The sequence below is a fragment of the Sinohyriopsis cumingii genome, chromosome 15 (genome assembly GCF_028554795.1).
Source record: "Sinohyriopsis cumingii isolate HCF-2022 chromosome 15, ASM2855479v2, whole genome shotgun sequence".
NCBI lineage: Eukaryota > Metazoa > Mollusca > Bivalvia > Unionida > Unionidae > Sinohyriopsis > Sinohyriopsis cumingii.
In genome coordinates this window covers 49,924,183-49,950,465 of record NC_142975.1, presented here as the reverse complement: position 1 = coordinate 49,950,465, position 26,283 = coordinate 49,924,183, and the positions used below count along the sequence as shown (strand labels likewise).

The 26,283-nt window shown below is 35.5% G+C and overlaps 1 protein-coding gene and 1 long non-coding RNA gene across 2 annotated transcripts in view; both read left to right on the top strand.

The window, feature by feature from the left end:
- LOC149781775 (nucleolar complex protein 2 homolog) overlaps window positions 1-25,344 on the top strand; it is a 291,740-nt gene extending 266,396 nt beyond the window's left edge. The window contains exons 14-19 of the mRNA XM_089935927.1: window positions 17,100-17,201; window positions 18,128-18,271; window positions 19,091-19,204; window positions 19,783-19,913; window positions 20,765-20,848; window positions 24,846-25,344. Coding sequence (XP_089792053.1) covers window positions 17,100-17,201; window positions 18,128-18,271; window positions 19,091-19,204; window positions 19,783-19,913; window positions 20,765-20,848; window positions 24,846-25,038 — 768 coding nt within the window. The 3' untranslated portion in view covers window positions 25,039-25,344. The remainder of the gene's footprint in view (window positions 1-17,099; window positions 17,202-18,127; window positions 18,272-19,090; window positions 19,205-19,782; window positions 19,914-20,764; window positions 20,849-24,845) is intronic.
- On the top strand, window positions 15,070-16,326 carry LOC149781776 (uncharacterized). The gene is made up of 2 exons (XR_016414526.1): window positions 15,070-15,293; window positions 15,615-16,326. It is a non-coding gene; the product is annotated as an uncharacterized LOC149781776 (long non-coding RNA).
- Window positions 25,345-26,283: the final 939 nt, after the last annotated feature.

The following is a 26,283-nucleotide window of genomic DNA, read 5'->3' as shown; positions in this document are numbered from 1 at the left end:
TTTCATTGTCACGACCTTCGCGTCCAAAGATGTTGTCTGCAAGTTTTCTACTGACACGTAAACAGTTTGTAAGCTGAGAAAATATTTAAAGACGTGAACGTGGTTCTTGTAAATAACTAGAACACCATATAACGCTTGATTCCATTGTTTTACAGATAAGTTTTCATTTTTTCTTTTCTTTTCATGTTTCTGCAAGATATCTAAAGGAAAGAGCTAATACCTATAAGCACGATTTTATTGTCGAATGTAGTCTTGTTTGATTAAATTTGTTTTGTTTTAATTTTATTTCAAACGTTCGGAATGAATGTAGAAGATGAAGCCGTCAAAATCACACACACACACACACACACACACATATATATATATATATATATATATATATATATATATATATATATATATATATATATATATATATATACACACACACACACACACACACATCTTCCATTGCTAATTGCACATGGAAGATAAATACATGACAGTTGGCCCTGGATTATAGTTGGTGGTGACAACGTCGTATTGCAAAATTGCATATATAAAGGAATTTAAGTAAACAACTGTGTTCCAAGGCAAAGTTCAAGGCAAGTCCCATTTTATAACTTTTTTGCTTGCATCAGTCGTGCTTATTTAAATTCACTCCAAGAGATTGGATCTCATCGCACGACCTCTACAAAGCAATTGCGTACATTGTTACTTACCTGATTTCCATAAAACCGCCTTGTCATTATGACGGATATAGGACATGCGTCTTCTCGTTACGGAATAAGCACTTTTCAAGCTGAAATAGTTGCCAGCCTATTCAAATCTTTAGAAAATTGATTATGATCTTTATTACCTATCTGTTGAAACGTTTCTCTCTACACACACACGCTCGCGTGTGCGCGCAGGGAAATTGTATCCTGTTCAGTATTACAAGGAAATTGTGTTTTAGTATAAAAATACTAGCCGAGTCTTCCGAGTGCTTTGCAGTCGGTATTATCAGGATTATAATTGGAGTATTGACGAGGAATGCATTTGAGGAAAGATTGACTGTAGAACCAAAACTGAATGGACAAATCTCTTTATCACTTTTGAACGTTACAGCTCTTTAAACCATTAATTAGACCTTTTTTTTCCTCAATATACGACACTGGAAGCTATCCACAGGACTCGGTTTGGTTGTATCCAGTAGTAAGTGTTGCGGAAAATATCCGCTGGTTTTCTGTTTCAGACACGATATTGTAATGAAATATTGACCTTGGCATGAAATAGTTGCTGTTCTTGGTTTTAACGGCTTTTTGAACACATTTGATTGGTTAAGATTTATGTGCCATATTAAGGCTGCATTGTCGAGTAGGATCCCAGTGACGTCACAGAAAAGGAATGTTAGGGAAATTGCCGTATAAGTCTGTAATTTGTGATCAGACGGTGAAACAGTGGTCAAAGCATGAAAGTGGACATGCAGTTATCCTGGTGCTTTCTATTAGTAGGACATTTTGGTACAAGTTCACTTCTTACGTATCGTTTTGAGACAAACATATTACATTTCATGATCGAAATGTCGGTAACTGATGTCGAAACTTTGTCTCAAGCCATCTCTTAAATTTTTAACAAGAAAATTAGAGAATAACCCTAGTTACAGCAACGGTAGCAAGGGCAGCATCGAAACTACTACTACCATCACTGCTGCTCTACTTTGTGGCCACGCTATCATTGTTGCCATTTGAAGATTTTTTTTTACCTAGATTGCAAACAGATTAAGTAGCTTCTTGTCCCATGACGTTATATGATACTAGGAGTAAGCGCAAACTGGCTTGAGCTGCTGTGCTAAAGTGCAAATAAAATTTTGATTTTATAGTTACCTTGAACTTCTGTACGTACAAAGGTGTTGTGTATCACCGTAGCTGTCACAAATACGTGTAAACGAAGGCAGTTGAAAGATGTTTCTTTCCTGCAACCTAATTTATAGCCCTGCTGGTAAAACACCAGAAGAGATATGTGATCGTATATCCTCCGTCTTACGTCCGACCGTGAGCACAAGTTTGTTATCGCTACTTATCCTAAACTACTTGGAGAATTGCTAGAAAACATGAAACGAAGAAGAAAAAAACAACATTCACCCCATATTCTAGCTGATCCTAATGAAAAATAGTGCAACTCTGACATCCAGTATGGCCGCCGCAGTTTTGAACAATCTTGTCACTGCTGCTTCTTCTAAATGGGTGGCCTTATCAGCATAGGGTTTTCTCTGTAAGACTTCTTATGATCTGACATTGGTTTATTTGAAAATTGTGTCGGTCTGATGTCCAGTATGGCAACCATCTTCTAAACCTTGTTATCGCCACTCCTCTTGAACCGGTATGTCATATATTCACCTGCGGAACTTAACGATAATATCTAGTTGTTCCTAAATAAAAATGGTGCCGATATGACGTCATTATGGTCACCACAGCAGTCGTCTTGAACATCTTGCTAATGCTCTTGAATGGATGGTCATGTCAGTATGGGGTTTTCAATGAAAGACTTCCTATGATATCTCGCTGGTTCTACTGAACATTGCGCCGGTCTGATGTCAACGTTTGCCACCATAGAGGCCGTCTTGAAAGTTTTGTTTTTCGCTACTTGTCCTGGACAGAGATTAATATTATGATGGAGTTTTCATCAGAAGTCTTATGATGATGTCGAGATGGTCTTACGTGAAATGGGTGCCGCTTTCGCTTCCTATATGACCGCAACCGTGGCCATTTTGAAACCTTGATATTTGATGAATGGAGCTCGGAATGCATGAACAATTCTTTTTTGTTTCTAACTTATGACACTGAATACAGTACATAGTTTCGGTATCGTGATGTTTTTTTAACAGTTGTCAGCGCATTTGCATTTAGGAGAATAGAGAGCTCAGAATGCATTGGCGTTTCTTAAGTCATATTAAGCCGAAATGGACTATGGGAGGTAACTCCGTCTTATTAGAAATCATGCGCGATGATCGGTTATTGTTGTTGTTGTAACGTTTAACGCCATTTTTCAGCACAAGATATGCAATGCATGGCGGACAGTATAAATGGTGGATGATGAACACGGGCAAACCCCAGAAAGAACCGCCGACCCACGAGAAGCTACTGGCAAGCTTTCTCGCATACTGACGTTGGCCGAATTTAGACTCGAACCCACGCAAACAAAGGTGATATGGCAGTGATCTGTAACGGAGAGCGCTTTAGACCACTCGGCCACTCGGGGCCCCCATGATCAGTTGAAAAATATTTCGCATCATTATTATGTTTTCTACGATCTGTGCCATTTATAAGGAACATTATGGATCTTATTTTTATTGAAATGTTTTATCCCTTATTTTGATAAAATAATTGACTAATGTCTCTGTCGACAATCAACATTGTTAGGATGAAATGGTGAACATACATTTCTATTATTATTATTATTATTATTATTATTATTATTAAAGCAATATGATCAAAATAGTATTTTATGCTCAATGCTTTAGTCGGATTAAAACCTACATACACCTTTACAGGTGGATTATGAGTTGAAATAGAAATATTGTTTGAACGATATACATATATCTTACCCGTGATGATACGTTTAGATGTTATAATACATACTGTTTTGTTTTCTGTTGGGGCATTTAGATTTCTATGGGTAATCAATAGATGAGACCAAATTTACCATTTATACTGGGGCATTTAGATTTATATGGGTAATCAATAGATGAGACCAAATATACCATTTCTGTTGGGGCATTTAGATTTCTATGGGTAATCAGTAGATGAGACCAAATTTACCATTTCTATTCCGCATTTAGATTTCTATGGGTAATCAGTAGATGAGACCAAATTTACCATTTCTATTGGGGCATTTAGATTTCTGTGGGTAATCAGTAGATGAGACCAAATTTACCATTTCTATTGGGGCATTTAGATTTCTATGGGTAATCAATAGATGAGACCAAATTTACCATTTCTATTGGGGCATTTAGATTTCTATGAGTGATCAATAGATGAAACCAAATTTACCATTTCTCCTGAGATAAACCTTCAGCTTATAATTCCCTGGATATGCGTTAGTATCTTTGATAGGTGGGAATACGACCTTTCAGGAGAGGCTTTGCGAATACCATTTCTGATTCCTCACACTTATAAATTTTAATATCTGAGCAGTAAATTTAGATGAAAGTGGTACAAATGCATTTCTGTATCACCAAAGTTTCCCATTCTCATCGTATTTATTATCAAAGATAGCGTAACCATAATAAAATAATGTTTGTTTCAAAGTTTAAGCTTGGAAAGTTTTATTTTTAGAATTTAACGATCCAGTGGTCAGTTTCTAATAATGGAACTTTAATTTTCACCTATTCCTCATTGAAAGAAGAAACTACAGCGAAACATACTTGACTGTGCTATTACAGCAACATCACTAATACTAATAATGGTTAGAATCCTTCTTCATTGCCTCGTATTTAAATTGGACGCAGTAAGATAGAATGTAATATGACTCACAACGATTTCTATAAAATTACTTCTATCTCAAGCATAAGAAGTAAATCCTTAACAGACGGATCTGGATTCTGGACACGTTCCCAGTCAGTAATCTTTTTTTTTTTTTTTTTTTTGATCATCCCCTCTTTGTCAACTCCCACCCCCACATTACTTTAGGGTAGGAAGAACCATTACGATCAGGCTGTCAGAAACCTTGTTCTTCACATATAATTTAATGTCCAATAACACAACGTTATACTTGACAGATAAATATAATGTCCAATAACACAACATATACTTTGCAGATAAGTTTAATATCCAATAACACAACGTTATTCTTGACATATAAGTGTAATGTTCAATAACACAACTTTATACTTTACAAATAAGTGTAATGTCCAATAACACAACGTTTAATTTAAAAGTTCAACTTAAGTTTCGAGCCACCATTCGGATTTACAAGATAAACTACGTGTTCGAGATCTAGGCCTAGTACAATTACATCTAAACCAAATGCAGCAACAAAACAGCAGCGGCAGTGCCACTGCTACCACCACCACCAACAACTGCAAAAAAACCCAACATGCATGTCATTATTGTGGATATTGTATCCTTTGTGATCAATGCACGTTTCATTCTATAAAGGTAGGCTAGGATTTCAACTGGCATTTAAGGGAAAACTGGCTTGAGTTATCCAATTTATGGTTCACGAATGTGACAGCTGGTACTGTACTTTAGTGGTAAAATGACTTATCTTGGTGGGTGTTGGCAGTTGGTACTGTACTTTGGCGGTAAACTGACATCTTGGTAAGTGTTGGCAGCTAATAATGTACTATAGCAATAAACTGACTTGTCTTGGTAAGTGTTGGCAGCTGATACTGTACTTTACCGGTAAACTGACTTATCTTAGTAAGTGTTGGCCACTGGTACTGTACTTTAGCGAACTGTACTTTAGCGGTAAACTGACTTGTCTTGGTAAGTGTTGGCAGCTAGTAATGTACTTTAGCAGTAAACTGACTTGTCTTGGTAAGTGTTGGCAGCTGATACTGTACCTTACCGGTAAAATGACTTATCTTGGTTAGTGTTGGCCACTGGTACTGTACATTAGCGGTAAGCTGACTTATCTTGGTAAGTGTTGGCAGCTGGTACTGTACTTTAGCTGTATACTGAGTTATCTTGGCAAGTGTAGGCAGCTGGTACTGTACGTTAGCGGTAAACTGACTTGTCTTGGTAAGTGTTGGCCACTGATACTGTACTTTAGTGGTAAACTGACTTGTCTTGGTAAGTGTTGGCAGCTGGTACTGTACTTTAGCTGCAAACTGACTTGTCTTGGTAAGTGTTGGCCACTGGTACTGTACTTTAGCAGTAAACTGACTTGTCTTGGTTAGTGTTGGCAGCTGGTACTGTACTTTAGCTGTAAACTGACTTGTCTTGGTAAGTGTTGGCCACTGGTACTGTACTTTAGTGGTAAACTGACTTGTCTTGGTAAGTGTTGGCAGCTGGTACTGTACTTTAGCGGTAAACTGAGTTATCTTGGCAAGTGTTGGCAGCTAGTACTGTACGTTAGCGGTAAACTGACCTTTCTTGGTAAGTGTTGGCAGCTGGTACTGTACTCTAGTGGTAAACTGACTTTGTCTTGGAAAGTGTTGGCAGCTGGTACTGTACTTTAGCGGTAAACTGAGTTATCTTGGTACGTGTTGGCAGCTAGTAATGTACTTTAGCAGTAAACTGACTTGTCTTGGTAAGTGTTGGCTGCTGATACTGTACCTTACCGGTAAACTGACTTATCTTGCTAAGTGTTGGCCACTGGTACTGTAATTTAGCGGACTGTACTTCAGCGGTAAACTGACTTGTCTTGGTAAGTGTTGGCCACTAGTAATGTACTTTAGCTGTAAACTGACTTGTCTTGGTAAGTGTTGACCACTGGTACTGTACTTTAGTGGTAAGCTGACTTATCTTGGTAAGTGTTGGCAGCTGGTACTGTACTTTAGCTATAAAATTACTTGTCTTGGTAAGTGTTGGCCACTGGTACTGTACTTTAGTGGTAAACTGACTTGTCTTGGTAAGTGTTGGCAGCTGGTACTGTACTTTAGCGGTAAACTGACTTGTCTTGGTAAGTGTTGGCCACTGGTACTGTACTTTAGTAGCAAACTGACTTATCTTGGTAAGTGTTGGCCACTGATACTGTACTTTAGCGGTAAGCTGACTTATCTTGGTAAGTGTTGGCAGCTGGTACTGTACTTCAGCTATAAACTGACTTGTCTTGGTAAGTGTTGACCACTGGTACTGTACTTTAGTGGTAAACTGAGTTATCTTGGTAAGTGTTGGCAGCTGATTAGTTTCATATAACCTCGTCCGTCCAAGGCTCGGCTAGCGTGGGTACGTGGGTAAGCCTGCCAGTACCTTCTCGTGGGTCGGTGGTTCTTCCCTGGGTTTTCCAGGGTTCTTCCTCCACCAGTTATACTGACCGCCATGTATAGCCTATCCTGTGCTGAAAAATGGCGTTAAACCATAGAACAACAATAACCTCATCCACATATAACTGAGAGATCTACGCACAGCGAGTGTATGATGAAGGTTAGTACAATTTATTACTAACAATTGGTTTCCCTCATTTTTTTCTTTCTCTTTCTCTTCCACCTGAAAAATACAAAATCGAAGGTTAATTGTATTCGATGGTCTTAAAGAATAAATATGTATCAGATGCGGTATGATGTATAGGTTTGATAGCCGACTGTACTCTGTGAGGGATTGTTACCGTCTGCAATGTGAATGACTTTCGTGCAGAAGCAAGCAACTGTAAAACACACACACACACACACACACACACACACACACACATATATATATATATATATATATATATATATATATATATATATATATATATATATATATATATATATATATATATATATATATATATATATTAAAATGTGACATTTATGTGATCTAAGCGTTTAATAAAAACGATGACTAACGTCCCAACCAATCAGCTACTCTTCCAGATTTATGTTAAGCCTCATTTTGAACGTTTCGACGTTTGGTAGAGCTCCCATGATACGATCTTACGGAGTCACGTCGAGATTGAACGACACTAAATGTATTTGTCAATTTCGATGGTCTTGAAGAAAAACTTACTTTACGTTTGATTTTGCTGAATCATTATAAAAGGAGATAAGTAATGAAATGTTTGCTACATCGTTTTATTAAGAATAAATAAGAACAAACAAAACGCGAATATAGTTTTTTTTTTTGTGTACGTTACGGGTTTCACAGAAGGCTTTGTACAAGGGAAACAACTCTTATTTTTCAAGTGTTTGATAGCTGAAGGGACCTGACGTCGAATGAAGTATCTGAACATCATCGGTTGAAAAGTAATCGCTTAGGGGGCAGGGTCCAGTTTTTATGTAAAAATTTAATGTCGCAATCAGCGACTTAGTATAAAAAATCATAAAAATCAAATACACAAGTGAGGTCAGAAAGGTCCATATTTTTAGATACCTATATTAAAACAAAGCATAAGAATAGTATTCACTTGACCAGAGAAGTCAATGGCAGTTCACAGCAGAAGAGGTTTATGCACCCCAACCTCTATTTTATACCTGCATTTTTCACATCCAAATGCCATTTTTGACAGCATGTGGTGCTCACAGTGCAAACGCAAGCCCTTTCCCTGGATGAAAATTTTGATAAACATTGTCTACTAAATAGTTTGATGCAATTCAGAATAGTTGTCATCCAAGCCGTTTTTGAGATACTCTAGTTGCCTTGAACCCACGTGTCTACTGCTATGGGAGGCTAGCTCTTCTTCCTAGCCAACTATTGGTATTTCACTATCAACATACTGCAGAGCAACTATGGAAGGTGTACATGCCTGACATCAATTTCAAGAACAATACAAGCCCAAAACACCTAGTTCACAAATATATCCATATCTATAAATACTAAACAATAATAGCTGAAAAAGTCACACCATAGCCTTAAGTTAAGAAATTTGCCAGGGGCCAATTTACGAAACTGAACCCTGCCACCTTAGCATTTTTCCCTTTAATATAAGTTTACCCATACCCACCCTCTGACATTGTAGCATGGATAGGCTCACTTGAAAATCTTGGTTAAGAAATGTAAAGAGTTTTAACATGAAGGAGAGTTTCAAAATATCTAACGTTTTGATAAAGTAATTTGACTTAAGAGCAAATTGGTTGAGGTCGGTTACTTATTAAGTTTTATCTTGCTTTTTCAGTTTGAATTTTTTCAGTTATAACGTTGTCTGCACAAATTTGAGTATCCGCAAATGAAGGCAGTTGCCAACCCAACCCCCAGCATATTTTAAAAATCCATCTAACATTGTGTGTATATATATATATATATATATATATATATATATATATATATATACACACACACACAATTTGGGCTTTGCCACATCATCCTGGCCAATTTCTGTGGTCGCCCATGAGTATCTCTGCTCTATGAAGATAATGCACTTGACCGAGGCTAATTAATTTTTTCTGCCCTTTGATGTTCATATGTAAATAGCTCCTCTTGATTTCTCTGCCACTGAAGGATATTTTGAACAGTTATATTGCTTTTTCCACTTGCAAAATGTTAGCTTTAATTAGCGCAATTCTTCTTAGCACAGTTTCTTAGAACCCGCTTGTTTACGAAAAATAAATTAAGTACATCTGTTTACAAGAAGACTTCACACTAGACCACTAGAGTTAGAGTGTCTACCTCAGATGTTGGAGGTCAGGGTTCAAACCCCATCGGAGTAAATTTATTTCATGTTTATCAGTCATTTATAATGGCGCTTGTACTTTTTACCTCTGTGAAACGTCACACGCAGTGACGTCAGTTTCTAAAAATAGCCATTCGGACACGGCGAACCGGTGTAATGGCATTCAGTGTTCTTTTCCGTGATATTGTTCATATATTGTTCTTACTGAAAACCATGTAACAGACGTTAAATTTGTTCATCTAAATACAGATGTGCATTCCAGTATTTTGTTACAGTGGTGCTTAAGCCTGCAGGCTGTATAAATCATATAATCAAATTTGATGAATCTTTCTAGAACACTATAATAAACAAATTGCTTGCATTTCATCACCGATAAATATTTTGAGATGAAAATTCCAAAGGAACTGCCAACCCTACCCCCACCCCATTAAATAAAGCCGATGAAGTATTCTTATATTTGATTCATGTTTTAACATACACACAGAGAGGGATGTATGTAGGAAAGTGACTATTTCTTATATTTTGTTTTGCGCACAAAATTACACTCTGCTTAGTTGATGTGATATTATACATGTAGAATCTAGAAATGTTTAACATTTATTCCATAAGTTTAAAAACAATGTATAGATGTTTTCTTTGGGGGTTTGGGGGTGTATTATGCATTAGTGATTTTATTAACCTTTTCTGATTCCGATGTGTTAATCGGTAACAAAGCTAACAAAAGAGGAGAGAAAATTTATATGTTTATTTCAGTGTCCGTTTTACAAACAAATCTTAATTTTGAATGATAGTTTAGAACATATAAGAATGCATTATGTTCATTAGAGTTATGTTGTTGAAGGGAACAGTACTGGTTGATTATATTTATACTATGTGAATAATACATTTCCTTAGTTAAAAGCTATATACAATTCTCCAAGGGAACTGCCATTCCCCCCCTCCTCCCCTTAAATAATGTCGATGAAGTATTCTTATATGTGATTCATGTTTTAAATAGAGAGGGGTGTATATAGTAAGTGACCATTTCTTACATTTTGTTTAGCGCATAAAATTACACTCTGCTTATTTGATGTGATATGCTTGTATAATCTAGAAATGTTGCATAGATGTTCCATATATTTAAAAACAATGCATCAGTGTGGCGTTTTGGGGTGTTATTTGTTTGTTTGCTTGTTTGTTTTGTTGGTATTATGCGTTAGTGATTTTATTAACCTTTTCTGATTCTGATGTGTTAATCTGTAACAAACTTAAGAAAAGAAGAGAGTAAATTTATGTTAACTGTTTACAAACAAATCGTAATTTTGAATGACAGATTAGAGCATATAAGAATGCATTATATTCGTCAGAGTTATGGTTGATTATATTTATACTACGTGGGAAATACATTTCCTTAATTAAAAGATATATACAATTAAATTTTGTCGGGAGGTATAATTTTCTGCATGTATTCATGGAAACAACAACACAAAAGCTGCTGTCCCTAATGACAACAGCCAACCTTGAAATAATACATATTTTACACACAAACACTAACTGAAAAGAAAACAAAGTAGATATAAGTAAATATTATTGGTTTCGACACATTCATTTGGGACACATACATACATACATACATACATACATACCGCTCAGGTGGCCAAACACTAACTGAAAAGAAAACAAAGTAGATATAAGTAAATATTATTGGTTTCGACACATTCATTTGGGATACATACATACATACATACATACATACATACATACATACATACATACATGCATACATACCGCTCAGGTGGCCAAGTGGTTAGAGCGTCCGCTTCGGATGCGGGAGGTCGTGGGTTCGATCCCCGGCCGAGTCATACAAAAGACTTATAAAAATGATACTAACAGGCGCTCAGCATTAAGAGGTTAGTGTTAGGACTGGTCGGCCCCAGTGTCAGGATAATGTGACAGGGTGGGACATCATGCTACCTGTCTGCGGCATGATGCCCCAGTGCTAGGCATCACTATAAACTGCCACACTGCAGACATCGTAGCGATATGACTGAACTTTTTTTTAAAGCTACGTTAAAACATCTAAATAACACACACACACACACACACACCAATACATATATAATATGCACATAGGGGAGTTTTACTAAACGAATATTGGAAAACAATAAAATGACAAAGAAGTAAAATGCACAAAATTATTACTGTACACGCTCATATATTATAGTTGAATATATGAAAACATTACATAGTGAGGGAAATGCAAAAAAATAAATATTTTTGCATAGATGTCGCGACTTACTACGTGTTACTAGGCGTCTCTCGGTACTTTGTCCGAAAACAGTATGGCGGCAGCCGGGCACAATGATGTTATGGTCTATTTTTAATACAAGGTAGATTTAAGTACAAGCTTCTTTAGAACCTCGCAAGACCATATTTATTCAGAAACCAGCTGACCTTATACACCACCATATTTGTTATTGGTCTGGATTTCGCCAATAAAAGTTTAGTCAGGATGTAAACTTTAGTCTAAAACCCAGCGATCTGATTGGATGAAATTTAAGTATGACTTAAAATTGACCAGTCAGAGGTATTGCCCGAACTTAAAGGGTTGTTTATGAAACTAAAAATAAATACCTTTGTGTAGCAAAATAAGTTTGTTTTAGACTCCTAAGCTATTGACCTTTTTACAAGGCCATCATCAGACGAATGACGTATGGACTCGCGTCACATGATCAGCTAAATGATGAGCATGTGGCAAAATCCTTCTGTTCAATGACGGGAGTTCCAATCCATAATGACATTTCAACACTCGCTCCTCCTCCATGGTTTCAATAGCTTCACTTATTTTTCTCCACTGTGTATTAAAGGAGACTAGAAATCAAAATTTTCCTTTTACGTATGTAATTCTCTACAGATTTTAATTCGACTGCAATGTTTATAAATTAAATATCGTAAGCGGGTAGTGATTATATTGCGTGGAAGATACCACGATTCCGCAAATTGCCGAGTTTTTCCGAATTTTGATGAGACGACAGATCACGTGGTACCGTGACGCTATACTAGCCAGTCCTCGAATACAAACATAAACACTGGCGAGCATAGCAGACAGGAGACCGCATTTGGGTTGCACATTCAAAAGTTTAATCTGCAGTCTGATATAATAGTTTATGTACTGTACTGGTAAGTGCTAAAAGAAATTTGTTAGGCACAGGCCCCGGGCTGGTGACTTAAATAAACTAAAGTCCTGAATGAAATTCCACAAGCCCAGACAGTTCATACCTGTCAACTCTCAAGCCGGGAGAAAAACCTCCCGATTTTGGGGGTATTTCCTCACCTACCTCCCGATCTCGTAATATCTCTCAATTTTGCGCAGCGAAGTCCCGATTATTACATTATGTCTGTCAATTTTCATTTGTCAGAAGAAAAAACCCAACCCCAAACCATTTTTAAATATATCGTATGCAATCCAGTCTAAACTGCCACACTGCAGACATCGTAGCGATATGACTGAAAAATTGTTAAAGCTACATTAAAAATTTAAATCACACGCACACACGTCTAAACCCGGGACTGGACGAAATAATTAATAACATACAACAGTTTTTTTCTTCTTTTTTTCTTCTTCAGTAAATAGAACGTGAAGATTAAACATTATTCAAGTAAATTTCAGATTTTTTTAAAAAACTACAACAGTACTATAGTAACAAAAATTAAAAGAATAAAATTGTCACCAATTAGCTTAAATGAATGATCACTTTGAAATTTTCTCTGCAAACAAAATCACATCTCCATTTCGGCCAAAGAAACTCGGCCAGTTAACACCTGACATTCCTCTACCGTATATGAAAAGTTTAATTACCATGATTAAATTATAAGGAATAAAACAAAATATACCATGCAGTATATGTGACCCTAAAGAACTAATTCTAAATAAATAATTTATTCAGCAAACTGTTACATGCATTAAGACTTAAACCTAAGGAAATAAGGTGGGGCATAAAACTTGAGAAAAACAGTTGCCACATGTACGGTAACTTGTGAATGCAGGTTTGAACTATTAAAATGAAGTCCATGGCATCGTAAGTAACAACAAAATAGGCATCGTTTATTTGGCAATCAATTGCTGGTGCTTACACATACACACACTGTCGAACATGGTTTCTTTTGAAGTATGTCCGAAGGGCAGTCCTTTTCACAAGATCAATGCAAGGATAAGGATTATGCTCATTAGTCACACTGGCTTTATTGTTTGCGTACTTAAATCAAAACTTTAGCTATTTTGCAATTTAGCCAGAACTGACCAGAATATGCAAAAGGGGCTTGTCATGGGGGAATAATAAGGCGTATCACAGGGAGAAAAGGCACGTCAAATGGGCGGTCGCACATTTGGGGCGGGGGGGTTCAATAGTACCCCCCCCCCCCGTTCTATTGTCAGACAGTTAATGTGAAACTTTGACCTCATTTTTTTAATCGCAGCTTTTTAAACTGCCCAAGGAATAGTTTTATAACAGTTCCAATTATTACAGATTACTGTTTATGCATACTACATGTATACAATGCATTTTCTTTTAATTTTTAATTTTTATAAGAGTACTGAAAATTGTGTTTTCTCGAAACACGACAGGTTTAGAATCTTATTTTTAGCAAAGCTTTCATTTGATTAAAATCAAATCTAAATTTCACCTAGGACAGTAGTGATTTGATTTTGATTGTGCCGTGTTAAGGCATGTATGTCAACATCTTGAAAATACATTTACTCATTTCACCAGCACGATCAAAGTTTCCTCAGGCAAACAATTTTTGTTTCGACAAGCCTGACGGGCACCTCACTTTGAATACAGGATGGGCCGGAACTATAACCAGAAGGGTCCCAGGGTGTCGGGCTATCAGATTTGTTTTTAGCACTGCTGTTTTAGATAAAAGATATGTGGATTGATTGTTGCATTTTGTGGTCACTTACTCGTCCTTCTGCCTATTTTCGTAACTCACACGTTTTCCAGGATTTAAAATGTCCAGTGGTATGTCTGGAACAGCGCCAACTTTTAGTATAGGCCTAGCATTTGCGTATCTTAGAGCTGCTATTTTGTCATGATCCGTCTCGTAACATTCCTTTGAGAAATGTAACGAGCATATAGTGCTGTATGGTGTTGCTTTGAAATCGACTCGTTTGTAATAATGTACCCATTCTTTCATTATGCCTTTATCTTTCGGAAAAGAAAAAAAATATGTCCACAGGCTTTTCTTAATGTTCTATTACACCCGTAAGCAACGCAAAACGGTATTGTCTTTTACTCTGGCAACTCCCACTTGGGCTGCTTGAGTCGCTACTATGACGTCACATCTTGAAAGTAACCGAATAGGCGCGGAAATTTTGCATACGAGGTCACGGAAATTCAGCTCCTAGAAGATAGGCCAATATTTAAATATTGACATAACGGTCGGAGATGATACTTCAGAATAAGGTTTTCTGCTATAGTACTTGTATTATTATTCCATATTTCCACTGGTTTCTGGTCTCCTTTAAACTCTTTATCAAGTACTCTGATGTTATGACAAGAGAAAGTATACCCTGATTCTTTGTAATGTTTACCAACTGCTGTCAGGGATTCTCTGCTGGTGCCTGAATTTAAATCTTGTTTCAAGGCTTCTAGCGGTTTCCTCGATGTAGTTGTTTCCACAGTTATCACACTGGAGCTTATAGATGATTGGGCACTTCTTATTCAAATGAGTGTGGTCTTTAGATGGTGTTTTGGGTTTGTTGATACCATTAGTTCCATGTTTTCGAAAGATTTTTTTCCAGTCTTTTGGAGAGTTCACCAATGTCACGGAATGGTGTAAATGTTGTTAATTAAATACATGTACTCGGGTTTCGTTTCTTTTCTCTGTACAACGATACCCGAGGGTGATTATAATATGGTCTATGTATTTCGAAATCGTGAGTACGATTCGTCCTGTGCCACACGTGCAAGGTGCCTTTGATAAAGAATAACGAAAATTCTAAAGGTATAAATACGTTACTACATGTAAAGGACCTTTACAATACTAATGGTTTTGTCAGCAAGCGGCCTGCTAAAAGGATTCGCACAACTCCAGCTGTAGGGGTAGGTAATGTTTTGGGTTTTAAGTGATAACTAGTGTATTACCATATTTGCCTTTGCATGTTTGTTATAGTTTTCTTTACATACCATAATGCGTGCATTTTTTATTCTTGTTGCGACGTAGTGCAGGACTTATGTTGGTAATGTAAAGCTACATTTTTTAAAAGAATTGTTTACTATTGTCTTATCAAGCAGGGTTAGGTTTACTATTGAACCTCTGTTTTGTAATTGCCATTATAATATAATCTTTATAACTTACCATGTATAACGTCCTTACGTTATGTCTGTATCAAGTGTAGTACACTGTATCGGGTATATTTTCAGCTGAGTGAGTGTTTTGATGGTAGGAATATCCGGGGTGTCCGGTGTTGTCAGAGGGTAGAAACGTCCGTGTGTCCGGAGCGTTTAAGGTGCCGGAGCGTCTAATGTCTAGCGTCCGGAGTGTCCAGAGGGACTAAGGTGACCCAGCTGTAGAGACGTCAAAGGACCAGGGGGTCCGGAGGGTCTAATATTTCAAGTGTCCGGAGGGTCTAATGTTTCAAGTGATCATAGTATTCCGAGGGTCCGGAGTCTATAGTGGTTGTGAAATTGATTCAGAGGAGCTGTGGAGCGGATAAGGTGCACGGGTGACGGAGTGCATCTCCACACATGTATTTTTAGCTGTATGCTAATTTTGGGTTAGTAAGACCCAGTGTATTATTCAGGACTGGAAGGATAAATTGTATATCCGTTCTTGTTTAGTGACATAATTTCGCTACCTGAGCGAATACATTTTTTTTACTATGTGTAAACACTTACATTGTTTACTATTTGAGTGAACTATATTCATCTTTCCATTATTGAATCATTTGTGAAATCATTTATCCTGTATTTTAGGGTTACTGAACTAAATTTATTTGTATATTTTTTCCATCTTTGAAACTGTGCGTTTTTTTGTTAAATAGATCCAATATTTGGATTATAAATACGCACACATCTTCATAATCCACTACTCATATAAATCGCCACATTAAACCATATATCTGTGTCGTCAAAACGTGTTCTGTTGTTAATCCGAAATATCCCACCCGGTTATCTTGTTACAACCAATATATGGCAAAGGGACAATTTACACATCTTTCTCCTTCAGCTTTTTCACTTTTCCGTTCGTTTTCAAGAAACACTACAGATCCAGTCTTTGTAGCTCTTGGCCGTTAAAGCTTTCTTAATACGATTGACCTCTGTCACACGGTCTACCTCGGTATTAACAATGCTGTTCACCTGATCCAACAGAGGTCTAACCTCTGATCTCTTATGTTCAAGTTGGTGCTTGGAGTTGAAGTTCAGAGACTGGTCTCTGTGTGTAGGTTTTTGTTAAATAGTAACTTATGTTTTCTAATCATCGAAAATGTGAACACAAGTATCCAAATATGGCAACATCTCATCCTCTTACACTTCATACATTAACTGGATATTTTCTTCGATGAAACTGATATGCTTGTTGAATTCTTTAAAGGGTTTCTCAGTTTTAACACTGGGGGTACCATGAAATTTTTTAAATGCATTCCAAATGGTGTCTCAGGGTCTTAGCACTGAGGGTACCCGCATGCTTTTTCAATATATCCCAAATGGTTTCTCGCAGTTTTAACACTGTGAGTACCCTCAATCATTTTTAATGTATCCCAAAGGATTTCTCAGGGTCTTAGCACTGATGTTACCCTTAGGCATACCATTGCTATTGATATGGCACTTTTAAAAAAAATGTGGAGACCCCACCTGATTTATCACACTTGTTATGAAAATCTTGGCATTATTTAACTTTTCTTTCAGGATGGAGTCATTGACCAGTTGTATGAGCTTCTCCTGGAACATTTCCACATTCACTCTCATACCATTGGCTTCCCAGAGTTGGCCCTCGCAGCAGTTTTACAGGTACATGTATGTTATTATTGTGTTTGGATGGAGGCTGATTCGAGCCAGGTTTATTCAGACCGTATTATTATGGGATGATTAGGTCCATGAGAAATATTATTAAGTATCATCATAGATTTAAATTTGGTATTTATATTTACAATCTTTTAAGCTGATATTTCTCATTATTTCGCAGGTGTGTTGAGCACTTAAAAGCGGTATTTAATGTAACAAAACCTTGATTTTGTGTGAGATAATGCCATCAAAGTTGAAATAATGTAAAGCTTTTCTTTCATTAGCCTCTTCTCTGCGACAGAATACATATCATAATTTTCATAAGCCAAGAGGGTTGATTTTTATGTCGTAATACATGGTAGAGTGTCAGATCAGGTCATGGAGGTTGTTAGGATTTTTTTAATAAAATGTTTTAAGAAATGGTTGATACTGTTTAAAACAGGTTATTCCTGTTGTATAATTGATCATTCATTCTTGCTTTCTCTGCATTTTGATCTTTTATTTTTTGAATGCAGATATTTGTGTAAATTGAAGTTATATTAATTTATTATTATCCTCTTATTTCCATAAACAGCTAAGCTTGCTGGATGAAAATTCACAAAATTGTGTTATGTTGTACCTATGGTTACCACTAGAGGAGTATCATTACTGGTTCGGTGTCTGGATTCACTGACATGAAAGGTTGAATATACAAAATTGTCGATAACATTGCATTTGAAGATACTTTCTGACTACAATTCAAATATACGGGAATGTACATCATATTTGCAACAGATTTTGTGCCTTATGTTCCCTGGCACTGGGTGTGTATCAGTGCCAGGTGGTTGGTGAGTGATTGGCGGAGTGGGTTTGGAACTTACATTGAAAAATAGTGAGCATTTGTTCTTGATATCCTTTAACCCAGCTTTTTTTCTTGTTATCCTTTATCCCAGTTGAAAGACTTTGTGAAAAAATGTAAAGTAGCCAACTACTGCAAACAGATGAAACAGATACTGGAAAAGGTGGAGGAAAACAGTAACTTCATCACCAAGAAACGGAAATCAGCAACTATAGCTATATCGGATAAAGCCGCAATAGTAAGTATGTCTGCCCACATGAATGTCAGATAAAAATGCTGTAGTAAGTATGTCTGCCCACATGTCAGATAAAAATGCTGTAGTAATTATGTCTGCCCACATGAATGTCAGGTAAAACCGCAATAGTATGTCTGCCCACATGAATGCCAGATAAAAATGCTGTAGTAAGCATGTCTGCCCACATGAATGTCAGATAAAACCGCAATAGTAAGTATGTCTGCCCACATGGATGTCAAATAAAACTGCAATAGTAAGTATGTCTGCCCACATGGATGTCAGATAAAGCTGCAATAGTAAGTATGTCTGCCCACATAAATGTCAATAAAAATGCTGTAGTAAGTATGTCTGTCCACATGAATGTCAGATAAAAATGCTGTAGTAAGTATGTCTGCCCACATGTCTGTCAGATAAAAATGCTGTAGTAAGTATGTCTGCCCACATGTCTGTCAGATAAAAATGATGTAGTAAGTATGTCTGCCCACATGAATGTCAGATAAAAATGCTGAAGTAAGTATGTCTGCCCACATGTCTGTCTTTTCATATGTTTGCTTAACTTCCACAACTAATATAGCACACTATATAATTAAAACAATGAAATCTTTATTATTTGAATGAAATAGTTTTTGGCACTTTATTGAAGAAATATTTATCATGTGATAAACAAAATATAATTAATGTTAACTGAGTGCAATTTAGTTTTGTTTTTGTTTTCTTTTTCCTTTGGCTGACAAAGAATTATGGTCAGTTTTTCAATTTCATACATTTCATTTGTCATGACCACTTGTTTACGATCCTCTTGTGTATTCCAAATATATTCAGACCGCATGGGAGAGGAAATGTAAAGAAGAAGGAACTCCATTGGCAAAATTTTACCAGACATGGAGAAAGTTGAGAGACAGGGAGCTACAGTTCAGTATCTCACAAAAGGATCAGGTAAGGGGCCTGCTTTATAAATATCTCATTTAGAGATGATACAGTTCAACTTGTCTTTCCAAAGCTATTGAATAGAATTTTTTTTCATTCTTGGAAACACATTCAGCTTAAAGAGCCAAACTTTCAAGATCAATTACATTTAAAATTACTGCAAAATAAAGGGGACATTAAATGGCAGTCTAAAGTAAAGGAAGAGTCACACCCTGTACAGGTAATATATCCCCACCACCCCCGAATTCAAAACAGAGTAAATGTCTTGTACTGCCTTGGAGGTTTGCTTTGTACCCAGGAGTGTACATAAACACAGCTGCTTGTAATACTTTATATGGAAGGAAGGGGCATTAATTAGTATAAAAGGGTCTGTCATTAATTAGTATAAAAGGGTCTGGCATTAATTGGTATAAAAGGGTCTGGCATTAATTGGTATAAAAGGGTCTGGCATTAATTGGTATACAATGGTCTGGCATTAATTGGTATACAGTGGTCTGGCATTAATTGGTATACAAGGGTCTGGCATTAATTGGTATACAAGGATCTGGAATTAATTATACATTAATCATGTTTTTCTTCTTCTTCAGATTGTGGATGCTGACCAATTACCTGAGATAAAACGTCCCAAGGGGCCAGGAAAAGCTACAGAGGCTGATAAAAAGGAGTTCTCTACCATTTTTGACTCCAACAGTGATGACTCTGAAGATGATGCCACAAGGTAGTTACCTCCCATTGGTTATCAACAGGTGTTGCTGAGTTATAAAAAATATTAAAATAAAAGTCTAAGACCTGAACATGTATGCCATCATTATTGTTGATAACTATAAGCCAAAGAACTTGTAGGTGATAATGTAATTATCTTTAATAACCTAAGCAGAAGGAAAATAAAAGATAAACAGGCAGTCTGTCAACAGATTAAAACACACATTTAACTTAGACGGTTTACTCAGGTAGTGCATGTTGACACACAATGTAAATGCAAACAGCATCATGAAGATTTGATTCATGGTCTGGAAAACAGTGAGGTGTTATACAAATATCTGTACCAGAAATATTTATTCTTTCTGAGATGCCACATTGATTTGGCCATGTGTAAAACCTTTATTTAATGCAATTTGGTGTTATTTTAATTGCTTACCTTTTTTGTGTACATGTTTTCAGTCATCTTTATCAAAAACATCACATCATCCTCCTCCTCAAAATATTGTATTGTCCCCCAATTTCTTACCAGAATCTCTACAGCTCTGTCGCAACATTTACTGTTAGAAACAATCACTGTATGATTTCAGTGACTTATAATGGTGGGCATGGGACAAGGATTCATGTCATAGGTCATCACTGAATAATTTCAGCAACTTTATCAAGGTAGGCAGAGAGCAGAGATTCACATAATTTGCTTGTTTAAACACAATTTCAACTGCATGGGGCAGCTGAATACAGTTTTGCTTTTATCTTCACTGTTTATACAGGAAAATTAAAATTATGTTTTACAAGTGCTGAAATAGTATTTGTTAAAATTGTACAGGGTATTTCAAAATATATTTAATATTTTTCAAAATTTATTTTCAGATTTTTGTCAAAGAAGGAAAGACCTAAGAAGCAAAAAGAGAAGGCCATGACTAAGAAAGAATCAGATGATTCTGATGACTACAGGTGAGTTTCGCTTGACCAATTAAATAAACTAATATGATTACAGGTGAGTTTCACTTGACCAATTAAATAAACTAATATGATTACAGGTGAGTTTCACTTGACCAATTAAATAAACTAATATGATTACAGGTGAGTTTCACTTGACCAATTAAGTAAATTAATATGATTACAGGTGAGCTTCACTTGACAAATTAAGTAAACTAATATGATTACAGGTGAGCTTCACTTGACAAATTAAGTAAACTAATATGACTACAGGTGAGTTTCACTTGACCAATTAAGTAAACTAATATGACTACAGGTGAGTTTCACTTGACCAATTAAATAAACTAATATGATTACAGGTGAGTTTCACTTGACCAATTAAATAAACTAATATGATTACAGGTGAACTTCACTTGACAAATTAAGTAAACTAATATGATTACAGGTGAACTTCACTTGACCAATTAAGTAAATTAATATGATTACAGGTGAGCTTCACTTGACAAATTAAGTAAACTAATATGATTACAGGTGAGTTTCACTTGACAAATTAAGTAAACTAATATGATTACAGGTGAGCTTCACTTGACCAATTAAGTAAATTAATGATTACAGGTGAACTTCACTTGACAAATTAAGTAAACTAATATGATTACAGGTGAGCTTCACTTGACCATTTAGGTAAACTAATGATTACAGGTGAACTTCACTTGACCATTTAAGTAAACTAATGTGATTACTGGTGAGTTTACCTTGACCAGATAAGAAAATGAATGTCATTACAGGTGGGCTTCATTAGACAAATTTAGAAAATTAATGTGATTACAGGTGAGCTTCACTTTGCCAGTTAAGTAATATGAGTAAAGATGGATAACTTTCCCCCCAAAACAGAGGCATAGACACATAGACATTACTGCATTAACTTCAGTGTTGTCGTCATCAATAACATCATTGCATCAGATGGACATATGTCATAAGTCTTAATGAAATTTCTTCAAATAATGCTCAAAATTGATTTTGAAAAATAAGACACCAGATTTGTTTTTTTTTATGTCTCTGACTGCATGTAACTAATACAGATAAATACATGATATATTCACAGCTAAAATACACTGCAGATTTCAGTGAATGTGCTCTTCTTCCACAGATACTTTAAAAAGAAACTATAAATGTTCTGTTCTAATCTCTAACATGACCAGTAGATGACGAGATCTTTTACAAATATTAAAAAGCAACCACATACTAGAGTAAGAAATGAAGTTTACGGACATCACAGAGAAAAAAGTGGATGAATTTATAATTGGAGATTATTCATTTAATGATGTTAAAGGAACAGGTCCTTATTGTAGTAAGATTTGCAACCTAATGAAAATGTTTATAGAGAATATTTTCTTATTGGTAATACAGGTAAAACTCATTATAACTTGATTCAGTATATTTTTTAATTTAAAGTAACCTCTCTTTTATACATCCTAATTACATGCTCTTGGAAAAGCCAATTATTCATATCCCTAGCAGATTTGTAATCCCAGCAATGCGTTTAATGTTGCCTTAATTTCAACTTGCACCATTTCCGGCATATTGGCATGTATACAATTCCGAACTGAAGTATATTTGATGTCTGATGAAACATGGCAAACAAAAGAAATGATATATGATCAAGAGGTTAGTTTATAATGATGACATTTGAATTTCAATGCACATTTTCTATGGGAAAGTGTTTCGCAAAATTTGTTAATGCGATCCTGATAATATCACAATGTTATTCTTTGGACCCGAATCATTGCCTTATAATGGGTTTTACCTGTATGAAATTAAGTCTATTGTATTGGAGATTGGGGATTTAGGTAAACATTTTATTCCCAAGAAATTAGCCAGTTACTAACAGAGGCAAGAATCTGTATCCCTCAGAATTTTTTTTTTACAGTAACATGATTTGCTCATGCAGTCTAGTAAAAGTATTCCACGCTGTTGTCTGACTAGCCATACTAGTATTAAGGGTTGTAAAAGGGCAGATAAAGCAGCCATAGCTGCACTGCAGTGACCTGATTCTATCTGAAAAATTCCATATACTGATTTCAAACATGATATAAATCATCATGTACTTTGCACAATATACAGAATGCAGATTCCACAAACAAGCTTGATAACACCAAAATTATCAGGAGTGGGTATTGTCCCAGTTGCTTTTTGGACACACATACCAAACTTGTACATACCCATGGAAGCCTAAACTGTGACCAGAGTGCTTTCCATGCCAGTTTCTAGTGTCATTAGAATAAAGATAATGTACTACAAGACAAAATCTTTTGAATTTTTCTGGGAAAAAAGCTTTTTACATTTTTATTTATTTATATTTGATCTGTATTGTTTATTAGGTTTTTTTTCTTCCCTGAATATGTTATGTATAATTGTATTTTGGACTTGACCTTGTCCAGAATCAAGTCCATATTGCCCTGAGTAGTAGCTTGTATTTTTATAAACAAATAATGCACAGTTAAAATTCCCCTATGAGTGTGGGTTAAATATTAGGATAATTATCGTTCGAGATAAACCTATTTATTTGGGTCTGGGTCTAGGATGCTGCTATTCCCTATGGAATAATCTGTCATACCTGATCTTTACCACATTCTTTATTATAATTTTAGTAAAGCTCTTGTCTTGTTTACAACTTTTCTATAAATGAACTTTCGTCCTACATCCTGGCTCTCCTTTTGTGCCTTAGTTTCTAATATTATCTTGTTTACATGAAAAATTACTCATTTCTGCAGTAACATCTGATACAGAAATCAGTCTTATTATTGTGTCAGTATTTGATTTGGGTGAAATTATTTATTTAAATTATTATTCACTGGTAATTCCAGAAACATTAAGTTGGAATTACTTTGAATTCAGACAAGGATATCTAGAATTGCATTATTGTGATTATTTGGAATACTGTTAGTACATCATCACACTTAAGACTATTGGTACATTAGTACATTGAAGACTACAGGCTGATCAAAGCCATCAGTGCTGGGTCATATTTCAAACTTCAGACATCACTGGAATTTAATCAGAACTTTGTTCATTAGGACTGGTTATATAACTTCTTGGACTATTTGGGATTTGCAATAAAGTAAGTTATTTTTAAATTTTCTTGAATAAATTATTTGCTGAATTTTACCACACTTGTTGATTTTCACTCTTTCTCTGTCACTCAGTTTAAGACCATAGAGTCATAATAATATAACAAATGTTGACCCTATATTTGAAGGATTTTACTTGTATTTGCTTTTAGCTTTTAATTTGTGAATATATTACAGAGTTTTATAAAGTTTGATCTATTGTTCATCTTATGTTTTCTTTTTTTGGAAGCATTAATTTTCCCAGAGTATTTTGCAGATCTCTATAATTATTGCTTTACCATCTTCTGTCTTGTGGTGCTTAATGTATACATATTTTTTAAAGGTATCTCTTTCTCAGGTTATTGTGCAGTTCTTTGGTCTTTCTCAGGTTCTTTTACCTTTCTCGTGTTTGTGCAATTTTTCTTTCTCAGTTATTTGTGCAGTTCTTTTGTTTTTCTCAGGTTATTTGTTCAATTCTTTTGTCTTTCTTGGGTTATTTGTGCAGTTCTTTTACCTTTCTCATGTTATTTGCACTGTTTTTCTTTCTTTCTCGGGTTTTTTGTGCAGTTCTATTGTATTTCTCTGGTGTTTTATATAGTTTTGTTTTTCTCAAGTTATTTGTTGAATTCTTTTGTCTTTCTTGGGTTATTTGTGCTGTTCTTTTACCTTTCTGGTGATATTCGTGCTGTTTTTCTTTCTTTCTCAGATTATTTGTGCAGTTTTTTTTACTTTCTCAGGTTATTTGTTCAGTTATTGTGTCTTTATGATGTTTTTTTGCAGTTCTTTATGTTTGTGATGTACTGTTAAACCTTACAAAAGCATACATGATTTTACAGTATTATTCAGGGAATATGTATGTTATGTAAGTAGAACCAATGCATTATTTATTATTTTTATCCCTGCAGTGACTTTGACAGTGATGAGCTGGAACAGCTAGCAGGGTCCGGTGATGAGGATGAAGAAGAGGAGGAGGAGGAAAATGAAGAGTCTGTCAGTGAGGAAGCTGATGATAGTGAGGAAGCTGATGATAGTGATGACCTTCAAGATAAGGGGGATATAGTGAAAGATTTCACACTGTCATCTGATGAGGAGAACTGAGAGAGACCAAGCAGAAGAAAATGAAAAATAATGAATATTTTCTAATTACAGTGTAGCTAGCATATTTTATGGTTTAATACATACTATTCATTTTATTTTAATTACAGTGAAGCTAGCTTGCTAGTTTTTGGTTTAATACAAAATACATAGCAAATTTTAAATGTACATGGTTCTTGTGTATTTTTGTAAATCTAGCAATTATCTTACAAGTAAACATAAAGAGAAAATGAATAATCACAGACTTTGCCCATTGAGAAAATATGGATTCTATCATAGTCAGATGTAATAAAATTGTTTTTTGCTGGATGATTTTGTTTGTATTGTGTTGCAATAGCTAATCTGATTCCCATCAAAAAAGGAACAAGAGGCCCTACTGAGTCTTATAACATTCATCTTAGTGCCTAACTTGTAGAACTCACTTAACTTAGCAGGCTTTTATCCTAAGAACATAACCCTAGGTAAACCATCTTGGACACCATATATCATATTGATTTTACCTATTTTATTATAGTCCATTAAAAATTCTTTGCAATTATAATGGTATAGTCCACATGGATAGTCACTTGCTAATAAACTCATCGAAGATCTTTTATCAAGTTATTAATCTTTGATGAATTATTCAGTGAATATACTGAGATTGGCATACTTTTGACTGACAGCTCAGACTGTGAGAACTATAAACTTTTGTCACAATGACTGAGAAATGAAAATTAGTTTACAAAAACAAGCAAATAAATCTTACGGTAGGTTAGAAATGCATTATATGTGTGAAATTCTAGGATAATATTTGGAATTCATGGTCACATGAGTAAACATCAGGAGTTAAATGTTAGAGCCTATGATATTAGACTAGCAAAGAATGACTGATCAGTGAGGAATCCTTTTATTTATAGCTTTGCTGTTTAAAAGGGCAAATATTCTAAAATGTTTATAAATACATTCACAATAACATGGTAAAGACACTGAGGAAGATCCTTTCACACAGAAGAGTTGATGGTAAATAAAATATCTACATATGTGAAGAATTCTCCTAAAGTACAAATTTTGTCCTGGAAATTTACAAGACAATTTTGAGTAGATTTAAAATTACCATTGAATATGCACTGAGAACCCCTTTTCGGGTATTAACAAATGTAGTGTTCTGCTTGTTTGCTAGCACAAATGTTTTCATTACTTTTTGTAGAAACATTTTTGGGGGTTATATAGGTCACAGTTGGAAGGTACAGTCGCATTATTATCATCAGT